Source organism: Coregonus lavaretus (genome assembly GCF_964263955.1).
Source record: "Coregonus lavaretus genome assembly, chromosome: 11".
In the NCBI taxonomy this organism is placed as follows: domain Eukaryota; kingdom Metazoa; phylum Chordata; class Actinopteri; order Salmoniformes; family Salmonidae; genus Coregonus; species Coregonus lavaretus.
The window spans coordinates 20,687,443-20,701,222 of NC_139998.1; the positions used below are offsets into that span (position 1 = coordinate 20,687,443).

A 13,780-nucleotide genomic window follows, 5' to 3' on the forward strand; every position below is an offset into this window, starting at 1 on the left:
ATCCAATTGAGCACATCTGGGACATCATGTCTCGCTCCATCCACCAACGCCACGTTGCACCACAGACTGTCCAGGAGTTGGCGGATGCTTTAGTCCAGGTCTGGGAGGAGATCCCTCAGGAGACCATCCGCCACCTCATCAGGAGCATGCCCAGGCGTTGTAGGGAGGTCATACAGGCACGTGGAGGCCACACACACTACTGAGCCTCATTTTGACTTGTTTTAAGGACAATACATCAAAGTTGGATCAGCCTGTAGTGTGGTTTTCCACTTTAATTTTGAGGGTGACTCCAAATCCAGACCTCCATGGGTTGATAAATTTGATTTCCATTGATAGTTTTTGTGTGATTTTGTTGTCAGCACATTCAACTATGTAAAGAAAAAAGTATTTAATACGATTATTTAATTCATTCAGATCTAGGATGTGTTATTTTAGTGTTCCCTTTCTTTTTTTGAGCAGTGTATATACACACACACATATACATACATCCATACATCCATACACACACACACACACACACACACAAATTTCCCTTCATTACTTTCCAACCCCACCACCCCTTCCCCAATTGGAGTAAACTAGTGAACAACAACGCTTAGGCCTCTACTTCCAGCCCATACATACTATATACATTTTATGGACACAGTCAAATTCTACAATAATTATATTTAGTTTGTTTTTACTCCTGAACTTCCTCAGTTCATCTTCATGATGTCCATCTGGTTTGCTTCTATATGCCATATTTTTCTAACTGTGCTCTTTCACAAAAGCGCTCAACCTATAACCTATATTCAGGGAAAAAAGTATTTGATCCCCTGCTGATTTTGTACGTTTGCCCACTGACAAAGACATGATCAGTCTATAATTTTAATGGTAGGTTTATTTGAACAGTGAGAGAGAATAACAACAACAAAATCCATAAAAACGCATGTCAAAAATGTTATGAATTGATTTGCATTTTAATGATGGAAATAAGTATTTGACCCCTCTGCAAAACATGACTTAGTACAACCCTTGTTGGCAATCAGAGGTCAGACATTTCTTGTAGTTGGCCACCAGGTTTGCACACATCTCAGGAGGGATTTTGTCCCACTCCTCTTGGCAGATCTTCTCCAAGTCATTAAGGTTTCGAGGCTGACGTTTGGCAACTCCAACCTTCAGGTCCCTCCACAGATTTTCTATGGGATTAAGGTCTGGAGACTGGCTAGGCCACTCCAGGACCTTAATGTGCTTCTTCTTGAGCCACTCCTTTGTTGCCTTGGCCGTGTGTTTTGGGTCATTGTCATGCTGGAATATCCATCCACGACCTATTTTCAATGCCCTGGCTGAGGGAAGGAGGTTCTCACCCAAGATTTGACGGTACGTGGTCCCGTCCATCGTCCCTTTGATGCGGTGAAGTTGTCCTGTCCCCTAACAATTATTTGGTTGTAATTTTGGGTAGAGCAGACATTTCCATATGTTCTTGTTAGCTGCATGTGCGACAACTCCACCAATCCTACCGATAATATTATTTACGAAGATTATACCTTTTTTAAACATTTTGTCAAAAAAAATGGTTTTTCATCAATTAGTATATTTGAGTTTAACCACAATATTTGTTGCATTATTTGTGCTGTCGTTTCTGGAGGATTACACTGAAATTGCAACCAACTTTCTATGGCTTGTTTTAGAGAGTGATATTTGGGAGATTATTTCCTTTTCAAATAACTTAAAGTGAGAGGTTGTAATCTGAATAAAGGGAAAAAGTCCATTCTTGAACATTGGGTGAGACAATCTTACTAATTTGCTAGAGAACCAGTTCGGATTTATGTATAACTTTTGTATGACTGAAGCTTTTAGTGATAGGTCTAATGCTTTAATATTTAATCATTTCTGTCCTCCGAATTCATATTCATTATATAAATAGGCCCGTTTAATTTTGTCTGGCTTGCCGTTCCAAATAAAATGGAATATTTTTTTCTCATATAATTAAAAAAACTGTTTGCTAGGCATAGGCAAGAATATAAGAACATAGGTCAACTGGGATAATACTAAAGAGTTAAATCAGGGTGATTTTTCCACAAATTGACAGGTATTTACCTTTCCATGGTAGCAAGATCTTATCTATTTTTGCTAACTTTCTATTAAAATGTATTGTAGTGAGATCATTTATTTCATTTGGGATATGTATTCCGAGTATATCCACATCACCATCAGACCATTTTATTGGTAAACTACATGCATGAGAGCACCAGCTGTTCCGGATGACTATGTGATCACGCTCTCCGTAGCCAATGTGAGTAAGACTTTTAAGCAGGTCAACATTCACAAGGCCGCAGGGCCAGACGGATTACTAGGATGTGTACTCCGAGCATGTGCTGACCAATTGGCAAGTGTCTTCACTGACATTTTCAACCTGTCCCTGACTGAGTCTGTAATACCAACATGTTTCAAGCAGACCACCATAGTCCCCGTGCCCAAGGACACTAAGATAACCTGCCTAAATGACTACCGACCCGTAGCACTGACGTCTGTAGCCATGAAGTGCTTTGAAAGGCTGGTCATGGCTCACATCAACACCATTATCCCAGAAACCCTAGACCCACTCCAATTTGCATATCGCCCCAACAGATCCACAGATGACGCAATCTCTATTGCACTCCACACTGCCCTTTCCCACCTGGACAAGAGGAACACCTACGTGAGAATGCTATTTATTGACTACAGCTCAGCATTCAACACCATAGTGCCCTCGAAGCTCATCACTAAGCTAAGGATCCTGGGACTAATCACCTCCCTCTGCAACTGGATCCTGGACTTCCTGACGGGCCGTCCCCAGGTGGTAAGGGTAGGTAACAACATCTGCCACACTGATCCTCAACACGGGGGCCCCTCAGGGGTGGGTGCTCAGTCCCCTCCTGTACTCCCTGTTCACCCATGACTGCATGGCCAGGCACGACTCCAACACCATCATTACGTTTGCCAACGACACAACAGTGGTAGGCCTGATCACCGACAATGATGAGACCGCCTATAGGGAGGAGGTCAGAGACCTGGCCGTGTGGTGCCAGGATAACAACCTCTTCCCTCAACGTGATCAAGACAAAGGAGATGATTGTGGACTACAGGAAAAAAAAAGAGGACTGAGCACGCCCCCATTCTCATCGACGGGGCTGTAGTGGAACAGGTTGAGAGCTTCAAGTTCCTTGGTGTCCACATCACCAACAAACTATCATGGTCCAAACACACCAAGACAGTCGTGAAGAGGGCACGACAAAGCCTATTCCCCCTCAGGAGACTGAAAAGATTTGGTATGGGTCCTCAGATCCTCAATTCTACAGCTGCACCATCGAGAGCATCCTGACTGGTTGCATCACCGCCTGGTATGGCAACTGCTTGGCCTCCGACCGCAAGGCACTACAGAGGGTAGTGTGTACAGCCCAGTACATCACTGGGGCCAAGCTTCCTGCCATCCAGGACCTCTATACCAGGTGGTGTCAGAGGAAGGCCCTCAAAATTGTAAAAGACTCCAGCCACCCTAGTCATAGACTGTTCTCTCTGCTACCGCACGGCAAGCGGTACCGGAGTGCCAAGTCTAGGTCCAAAAGACTTCTCAACAGCTTCTACCTCCAAGCCATAAGACTCCTGAACAGCTAATCATGGCTACCCAGACTATTTGCACTTCCCCCCCCCCCACCCCATCTTTTTACGCTGCTGCTACTCTGTTAATTATTTATGCATAGTCACTTTAACTCTACCCACATGTACATATTACTTCAACTACCTCAACTAGCCGGTGCCCCCGCACATTGACTCTGCACCGGTACCCCCCTGTATATAGCCTCCCTACTGTTATTTTATTTTACTTCTGCTCTTTTTTTCTCAACGCTTTGTTGTTTTATTTTACATTTTTTATTAAAAATAAATGCACTGTTGGTTAAGGGCTGTAAGTAAGCATTTCACTGTAATGTCTGCACCTGTTGTATTCGGCGCATGTTGCCAATAAAATGTGATTATGTAAAAATTGTATTTTTTAGTGACCAAAACGTAATATAGTCCATTTATCATAATTTGGTTGTAATCCAGCGAGGTTAGAAAATGTATCTAGATCCTCTGAGGCTGTGGAGGGATTCAAGTTGTGGATTTCAAAGAAAACATGAATCATCAGCGTACAATGACACCTTTTGTTTTTAAGCCCTGGATTTCTAATCCCTTGATATTATTGTTGGATCTGATTTTAATAGCTAACATCTCGATGGCAATAATAAATAGATATGCCGATAGTGGACAACCTTGTTTCACTCCTCTTGACAGTTTAAAACTTTCTGAAAAATAGCCATTATTTACTATTTTACACCTAGGGTTACTATACATGATTTTAACCCAATTTATAAGAGATTGTCCAAAATTGAAATGCTCCAGGCATTTATATATAAACCCCAGTACTACTTTATCCAATGCCTTTTCGAAGTCTGCTATGAATAGAAGGCCTGGTTTCCCAGATTTTTCATAGTGTTCTATTGTTTCCAGTACTTGCCTTATATTATCTCCAATGTATCACCCATGTAAAAAACCTTAGAATGAATAATGTCCAACAATACCTTTTTAATTCTATGCGCTATACATTTTGCAATAATTTTTGCATCACAACACTGAAGTGTAAGGGGCCTCCATTTTTTTTAATGGACTGGATCTTTATATTTTCCACTTGTATCCTGTTTCAGTAATAATGAAATCAGACCTTCTTGAGTGTCTGATAATCTACCATTTACATAGGAGTGGTTAAAACATGCTAATAACGGTCCTCTGAGTATATCAAAAAAGGTTTGGTATACCTCGACTGGTATGCCATCCAACCCTGGAGTTTTCCCGGACTTAAAGTCTTTAATTGCATCCAGAAGTTCCTCCTCTGTAATTTCACCTTCACATGAGTCTTTCTGTATGGCTGTTAATTTTACATTATCAATATAAAAAAAATCTCTACAATTTGCTTCAGTTAGAGGAGATGGAGGCGACTGAAACAAAAACATATGCTTAAAGTACTTTGTTTCCTCCTTCATAATATAATTTGGTGAATCATGGGTGACTCCGTCATTTGTAACCATTTTCAATAAATTATTTTTGGTAGCATTTCTATGTTGAAGATTTAAAAAGAATTTGGTGCATTTTTCCCCATATTCATCCAGTTTGCTTTATTTTTATAATATATTACATATGATCTTTCTTGAATAAGTTTCTCCATTTCTTTTTGTTTTTCCTCTAATTTATTCTGAGCCTCTATGTTACAGTTTTTATTGCTATCTGTTCTGTTAGACCTTCTATTTCCTTTGTTAGTGTGGACTCTTTTGACCTAAATTGCTTGAGTACTGAATTGCATGGCCTCTAAAGGCACATTTGAAAAAGGTGTCCCATACAATAAAGGGATTTGCTGTACCTATGTTATGTCGGAAAAAATTCCTCTGTCCTAGTTAAAAACAAGTTATCATCCAATAGGTTTTGATTACATTTCCAATATCCTCGCCCACGTGGAAATTCAGTAAGAGTAATGTATATGCCAATTATATGATGGTCCGACCGCATTCTGTCCCCTATCAACACTTTTTAAACTTTTGGTGCCAACGAGAATTACATAAGAAAGAAGTCAAGACGACTAGCTTGATTGAGTCTCCACCATGTATATTTTTTACATTTTAGTCATTTAGCAGACGCTCTTATCCAGAGCGACTTACAGTTAGTGAGTGCATACATTTTTCATACTGGCCCCCCGTGGAATATCTCACTAGATCAGGATATTTAAGCCTCCATATATCTACTAGTTCTAATGTAGCCATGACATTCACGATTTCCTTAAGAGCATGAGGGTGATTGTTTGTAGTGTGATTTCCTTTACGGTCCATTGAGCTATTTAAAACGGTATTATAATCTCCCACCATAATAACAGAGTCTTGAATTGCTTGCAGAGTTGATAATTTATTATATATATATTGTCAAAGAAGTGTGGATCATCATTATTTGGTCCGTAAAGGCTAATGAGCCATATCTGTTTATGGTCCAATAACATATTTAAAATAATCCATCTACCTTGCGTATCTGTTTGGACAATTTGCACATTCAGATCGAAATTACTGTTAATTAATATCATCACCCCTTTTGAGTTTCTTTGCCCATGGGAGAAGAATATTCAACCGCCAAAAGCATTTCCAATGCTCTCACCTCAATATATATCTATTTAAAAATATATATCCATTCAAATATCTTGCATATCTTATTTTCCATCATTATCGATTAATATGTGTAATAATGTCGGCAGTTCACGTGTAGGATTTTAACCTATAACCCGGATTGCCATTGTATCATCAATGCAAACTTGCATTGGTGCACTACAAGGTTATTATAGTTGTAATTTAATATTTGTTTTTACATTATTATAATTTTTTTCAGTTTGTTAGTTTTCAGATTTACTATTTTTTTCAGTTTGATAAAACTTTTATATTTCATATTTATATTATTTAGTTTCAGGGTTATGGACAGAAAGTAGCCTATGCAGCCTTATTCTCAAATTGAATACATTCATTTTTTCCCTTATCAATCTACATACAATACCCCATAATGACAGTGAAAACAGGTTTTTAGAAATGTTTGCAAATTTCTTAAAAATAAACAACAGAAATACGTTATTTACATTATTATTCAGACCCTTTGCTATGACACTCGAAATTGACCTCAGGTGCATCCTGTTTCCATTGATCATCCTTGATGTTTCTACTGTTGTCCACCTGTTGTAAATTCAATTGATTGGACATGATTTAAAAAAGGCACACACCCGTCTATATAAAAAGGTCCCACAGTTGACAGTAAATGTCAGAGCAAAAACCAAGTCATGACGTCGAAGGAATTGTCCATTGAGCTCCGAGACAGGATTGTGTTGAGGCACAGATCTGAGGAAGGGTACCAAAACATTTCTGCAACATTGAAGGTCCCGAAGAACACAGTGGCCTCCGTCATTCTTAAATGGAAGAAGTTTGGAACCACCAAGACTCTTCCTAGAGCTCCTCTGTGGAGATGGGAGAACCTTCCAGAAGGACAACCGTCTCTGCAGCACTCACCAATCAGGCCTTTATGGTAGAGTAGCCAGACGAAGCCACTACTCAGTAAAAGGCACATGACAGTCCACTTGGAGTTTGCCAAAATACACCTAAAGGACTCTGACCAAGAGAAACAAGATTCTCTGGTCTGATGAAACCAAGATTGAACTCTTTGGCCTGAATTCCAAGCGTCACGTCTGGAGGAAACCTTACAGCATCCCTACAATGAAGCATGGTGGTGGCAGCATCATGCTGTGGGGATGTTTTTCAGCGGCAGGGACTGGGAGACTAGTCAGACTAGGGGACTACTTAATCCATTTTATAATAAGGCTGTAACGTAACAATGTGGAAGAAGTCAAGGGGTCTGAATACTTTCCGAATGCACGGTATGTCATTTTAATTCCATCTTCCATTGATTTAGATCTACCCTAACTTGTTTGCCACACAAGCAGAGCAACAAAGCAATTATCTCTCTCTCAGCTGGAAGCACAAGGATCAGAGTGCATGCCTTTTTTTGCTACTTTTTCTAAATCATCATTATAGTCACATCATGCCATATGTTTGGATTTCTAAGACATTCCCAGGTTTATAGGCCCATCACAACTAAATAAATAGACTTTATTGTGATGGTGTAGGATATTTATTCGACATTTATTCAACATCATCAGCTTGTATTCGTGGAAGACTTTAGATGCTTTGAGATGCTAAACATGTTTATGTTAATTCTCAAGTTTGAGAATGAACAGCACCACATCAGACAGTAACTGGCTGTCAGTTTGAAGTTGGTCGGTGTGGATTGCGAACGGCTACAGCAACTTCACAAGTTGTTCTAGCTTGGTCCAGTCACGCTCTGTGCTCGCCATCAGATTTCTTCCCTGTTAACTAGTGATAGTTATGTACAAACCTATTTGAAAACGTTGGCATCTACTGGCAGCATTTAACCGCCAGATTCAGAAGCTCGAAAACCCCATTAGAAAAAGAAGCTTAAACCATTTGATTTTTGCAGAACGTTTTTTGTATAATCTTTTATTTTTTACACATTTGATGGTTTTTATTTCAGTTAGTTTTGCAGCCAAAGACAGTTTCAGTATAGTTTTAGAAATGTTTTTAGTTTTTATTTCGGTTTACTAAATTGTTTTGCCAATTTTAGATTGCATTTTATTTTACATTTACATTTACATTTACAATAATAATAATAATAATATGTCATTTAGCAGACGCTTTTATCCAAAGTGACTTACAGTCATGCGTGCATACATTTTTGTGTATGGGTGGTCCCGGGGATCGAACCCACTACCTTGGCGTTACAAGCGCCGTGCTCTACCAGCTGAGCTACAGAGGACCACATTTTAGTCATTTAGCAGACGCTCTTATCCAGAGCGACTTACAGGAGCAATTAGGGTTAAGTGCCTTGCTCAAGGGCACATCGACAGATTTTTCACCTAGTCGGCTCGGGGATTAGAACCAGCGACCTTTCGGTTACTGGCACAACGCTCTTAACAACTAAGCTACCTGCCACCCCCATTTTACTATAATAACCTTAGTGCACTATACCTATGAGCAAAATGCAGAATAGCCCTAAAAAGGTCTGGTCGTTACAGTAACCACATGTAATCAGAGAGCACACTGGACCAAGTATAGCAAACGATTGACAGTTCAAACATTATTCAGGTTTGCATTTTGGCAAGTTATGTCTTCTTTAACCAATTAGGCCCAATCACAGCCATAGTTGACAGAAGGTAGAGCTGCATGAACCCATTTACAGTCATTTATGTCTAGGAGTTATTGCCTGCGGTTGTGGGCAGTATGCACAATTGAGAGCATCCTGTCAGGCTGTATCACCGCCTGGTACGGCAACTGCACCGCCCACAACCGCAGGGCTCTCCAGAGGGAGGTGCGGTCTGCCGAACGCATTACCGGAGGCAAACTACCCGCCCTCCAAGACACATACAGCACCCGATGTCACAGTAAGGCCAAAAAGATAATCAAGAACATCAACCACCCGAGTCACAGGTCAGTACAGGTGCATCAAAGCTGGGACCGAGAGAATGAAAAACAGCTTCTATCTCAAGGCCATCAGACTGTTAAATAGCCATCACTAGCACATTAAAGGCTGCTGCTGCCTATTGAAATCACTGGCCACTTTAATAAATGGAATACTAGTCACTTTAATAATGTTTACATATCTTGCACTACTCATCTCATATGTATATACTGCATTCTATTCTATAATATTCTACTGTATCTTAGTCCATGCCGCTCTGTCATTGCTTGTCCATATATGTATATATTCTTAAATCCCATTCCTTACTAGTTTTGTGTGTATATGTTGTGAAATGGTTATATATTACTGCACTGTCACCGCTATAACATCTGCTAAACACGTGTATGTGACAAATAAAATTTGATTTGATTTATGATAGGGTGGCAGTAGACATGGTTGAGGCCTGTCTTCTTTCATAATGGTGTGCTCAAAACAAAGGATAAAACAGTGTGTTGCATAATGCCAAAGTTCCTTCGCGGTGCCTGTAGTCTGGTCGTTAACGATGCAGTATCGCAGATAGTGATGGGGGGGAAAATATAAATGTACATATCGCAGTATTATTTTTGGACGATATTCTATCGATATTTGACTCAAAGTATCGATTTGGTAGCGTTAGCTATTGCTAGTCGGCTGTACCTGCGCCAAAACTCAGGTATTTTTCATCCTATAGCTTGTTCTCATCTTATTTTTAAATAGTGAGCCAACATGTTTTCAGCACTTTTATTTCCCTGACTGATCAAAACTCGTTCTCATGCGCTCTCGTCTATCTGCAGCAGTCATATAGTAAGCAATATGTTTGTAACGTCAAACCGTAATAAAATCGCAGTATCGAATCGCAATACATATAGAATCGTGAGAATCGCAATACGTCGTTTGACAGCTAAGTATTGTGATAATATCGTGAGGTCCCTGGCAATTCCCAGCCCTAATCGCAGTGACATTGTAGCGCGAACCCTGCAGCCGAAGTGAAGTCCTCTGCAGCGCATTCTTACATCCCATTTATACTAGGAAGCAGCATCCCGTGGTGACACATTAGAAGCCATTCACTTACAATGAAAGGAAAGCGAAAGATGTTGAGTGGGCGGGGGGACCGGTGAGAGATGCAAGCATGGGCGAGTTAGGGAAAGCTGAACTTCATTCAAATCCTCATAGCTTCAAAACCCTACTGGATTGGCTGACAATGGCTGTTGATACCATAAAGATAGATGGAGAACACTAGTGCCCAAAAGCATGTTTTAGCATGGGCAGTGCCATTGAGGACTTTCACCATTTTGAAGTAGTCAGCTGGGTGGGATTTCCTATGGGTTAAGGAAGGATCACATAATTCCATCCAGGTCATCAGGAGGGATCAGCCATTAATTATACTCATTACCAAACGTTCCATAACTGCAGGTGGCAGTAAATCGCCAACCTTGGCTTTATAACTGTTCAAACGATACACTCTAGCTGGCAGTATGCAACCTTTTAGTTTGTTTACCAACTCATAGAAGTAGTAGAAGAAAATTGACTACTTCAAAATGGAGATGGCCTTAATGGCTCTGCCCGTGCGCTCAGACGCAATAATGGGACAGATACAAAGAACAGTCCTCTATCATTCTCTATGGTTGATACGTAGCACTACCCATCTTGCTTGCCTGCTTGTTAGCACCCAGATGATGCTAGGCGAGTGCCGCTTGTATAATGTAACAGTGAGTTTAAACTAGGAAGCGGTATCGCGTGGTGAAACATCGGAAGCCACTTTCAATGAAAGGAAAGCTAGAGAAGCAGAGTGGATGGGGACAAACATAGGTACAAGGTACACATTTAAAGAATGGACATTTTTACAAGTATCAACCTATAGACCAGGGGTTCCCACTTCCCAACCTAGGGGCATATAAACTGAACTAAAACGATACATACAACAGCGATGCTTTAGGCTAGAAACAAGCGGTAAAATGCCAGAGGAAGAAGTGCCTCTGATGCACATGGAAATATCAAACTAATGTGACCCCACTGTGGAAAGGGGAGATTCTCATGAACAGGATGGTGTTCTTCGTTTTGCTCTACGACCCCCACAAGTGTCACAGGACTCTTCTGGTAACCAGTACCAGTTGTTAAAAGAATGAAAGTATGAAGGTAGTTTTGTGCCTACCCCAAAAAGGGGGTTAAATATGTGTGTAAAAAAATAAATATAAAATATATATATATATATATATATTTCAAGAGCTTTCTTATATCTCCTAGATATAGGACAGACACTTCAAAACCTTGTTTATGATTTTTATTACAGTCTTCTTTGCCATTTATGTAACGCTAAGGTAGTGGGTTCGATCCCCGGGACCACTCATACACAAAAAATGTATGCACGCATGACTGTAAGTCGCTTTGGATAAAAGCGTCTGCTAAATGGCATATTATTATTATTATTATTATTATGAATGTGTTATTCAGTGAGTTTCTCTGGGCTATAATAGTAGCAGTAGGCCAAATTTAAATATTGTATAAAAAAGAAAAATATGTTTTAGATATATATGCACGTTTTTTTTATACCTAAAAGGGGTCCTCAAATTCAAAACCAAATAGCTAAATCATCCATAGTATGACCATATTAAAACAATTCCATGTCAGACTTGTCAGAATTACAGAAAATGAGCTTCAAAACCAAAAAATGTTTGGTCCTTCAAATTAAACAAAATCAAGTTGGTGGTGTATTTAATATAGGCCATCTCAATAAATAAATAACAAATCAAATGTGAAAAGGGGGGCCATGGGGGGAAAAAGGATAGGAACCCCTGCTATAGACTAATTTATGGCCCAAATTATATAAATTACTGTCAATTATTCCCGTTTGATAAAACGTCACGTTTCGCATAGGACTATATAGCGAATGAATGATTCTTCTATCTGCAGTTACAATGAGCGATCACTCTATTATTTACCCTCCGTGCAGCGCCTTCTCCAGATGGTTTCCGTGTTCAGAATTTGCATGAATTTCTTGCAGACGAGGGCAAGATTTGGTAGCTCCGTGCCCGGGATCGATGAGAATATTTCCACCAAAAGCTCTGGGGGCAGATCCAACAGGGACTGCGGGTTCGGTGGTCCGGTGCTTTCACTGTCCCCATACGAATTTGCACGGACACATTCAGCAGTTGCTTTATGGGCCACACTCGGCCCTGCCGCGGCGGAGTTTTCCGGGCCGCCACCACCGGTGACGGCTTGTGTCTCACCCACAATCCGCTCCCCTTCCTCCACGTCCATTTCGGAGTCGCTTCCCTGGTCCTGTTGATTATGCCGCTGTCGCCGCCTGCACCTCCGCGACTGACCCACTCCGCAGAGCCTGGCACACACAGCCATCCGTAGTAGTCACCAAAACATTACCACAGAATGTTTAGTTACAAAAAATATTTGACATTACTGCACCACAACAGCTGCAGTCTCGATTATCTCCCTGTCCTAGCGTGCATGGGCGGAAACCTGTGACGCAGAGCCAACGTAGTTGTAGTTATTTTCGTCTGCTTCTTCTTCTTCTTCTTTGGCATAATGGCGTTCGCAACAATTATTAGGTGCATTCTGCCACCTACTGTACAGGTGGTTAACAAACACCCCAAAAGAAAAAAAATGCGTGGTAAAAAATAAGAAAATAATAATACATACAGTACCAGTCAAAAGTTTGGACACACCTACTCATTCAAGGGTTTTTCTTTATTTTTTACTATGTTCTACATTGTAGAATAATAGTGAAGACATCAAAACTATGAAATAACACATATGGAATCATGTAGTAACCAAAAAAGTGTTAAACAAATCAAAATATATTTTAGATTTTAGATTCTTCAAAGTAGCCACCCTTTGCCTTGATGACAGCTTTGCACACTCTTCCACTATTTTAAAGTAGTCAACTGGGTGCCTTCCTATGGGTGAAGGAAGGATCACATGATACCATCCGGGACATAAGGAGGGATCAGCCAATAAATTATACTCAGCCAATGAATTATAATCAATTTGAACGGCCCTCCAACTGGAAATTACTAGTGGCAGGGCAGGCCCTCCCATTAGGCAAGATTAGGTGGCAGCATTTTGAGGCAGCATTTTGGCAATTGGCTGCCGTCCTCCGTTGCCCCTGATCGGCTACTACACCGCCGGCGGCGACCCAGCCACCAGTTCATAGCCGTTGAGGCAGTTCCCGCCCCCCATCCCATTCCCGCTTCTCACAAAGTTCACACCCACTATCCTTGGTAGCTATGGTGATCTTTGTGTGTGTTTATGGGATTATCCAATTGTGAAACATTAATACAAATGAATCTGCCAATTAAACCATTGTATTGTTTTTTAATGTTTGTGTGTGAGGAAGATGATTAGTGTTAGCTAGCTACCAGTAGAAATCATTTCAGCTAAAAGTAATCTATAGAGATTTGCAACCACATTTGCTACCATGTCTAAGAGACAAAAACTATCAGGAAGCGAATATAAAAAATAAAATAAAAATAATGAGAAAAGAGGCACAATCTCTAAACCAAAGAGATTTGTGCAGTAATGTCCATCAACCGGTGTGGAGAACAACAAGCCTCTAGGACAGGCCATTCATTCGCTTAGCAACAAAGAGGGTGCTGCTGCTGCTAAATCCGACTCCCAGACAAAAAACATAAAAGATCCCGGTGAGTGGCCATAAGATATTAATGGATCTTTACGGGAT

At 40.5% G+C, this 13,780-nt stretch overlaps 1 protein-coding gene across 1 annotated transcript in view; it reads right to left on the reverse strand.

Moving 5' to 3' along the window:
* Positions 1–12,545, reverse strand: part of LOC311137135 (F-box only protein 31-like) — a 32,769-nt gene extending 20,224 nt beyond the window's left edge. Inside the window, exon 1 of the mRNA XM_084171478.1 lies at positions 12,027–12,545. Within this exon, the coding sequence (XP_084027604.1) occupies positions 12,027–12,441 (415 nt within the window). The 5' untranslated portion in view covers positions 12,442–12,545. The remainder of the gene's footprint in view (positions 1–12,026) is intronic.
* Between the last annotated feature and the right edge of the window lie 1,235 nt (positions 12,546–13,780).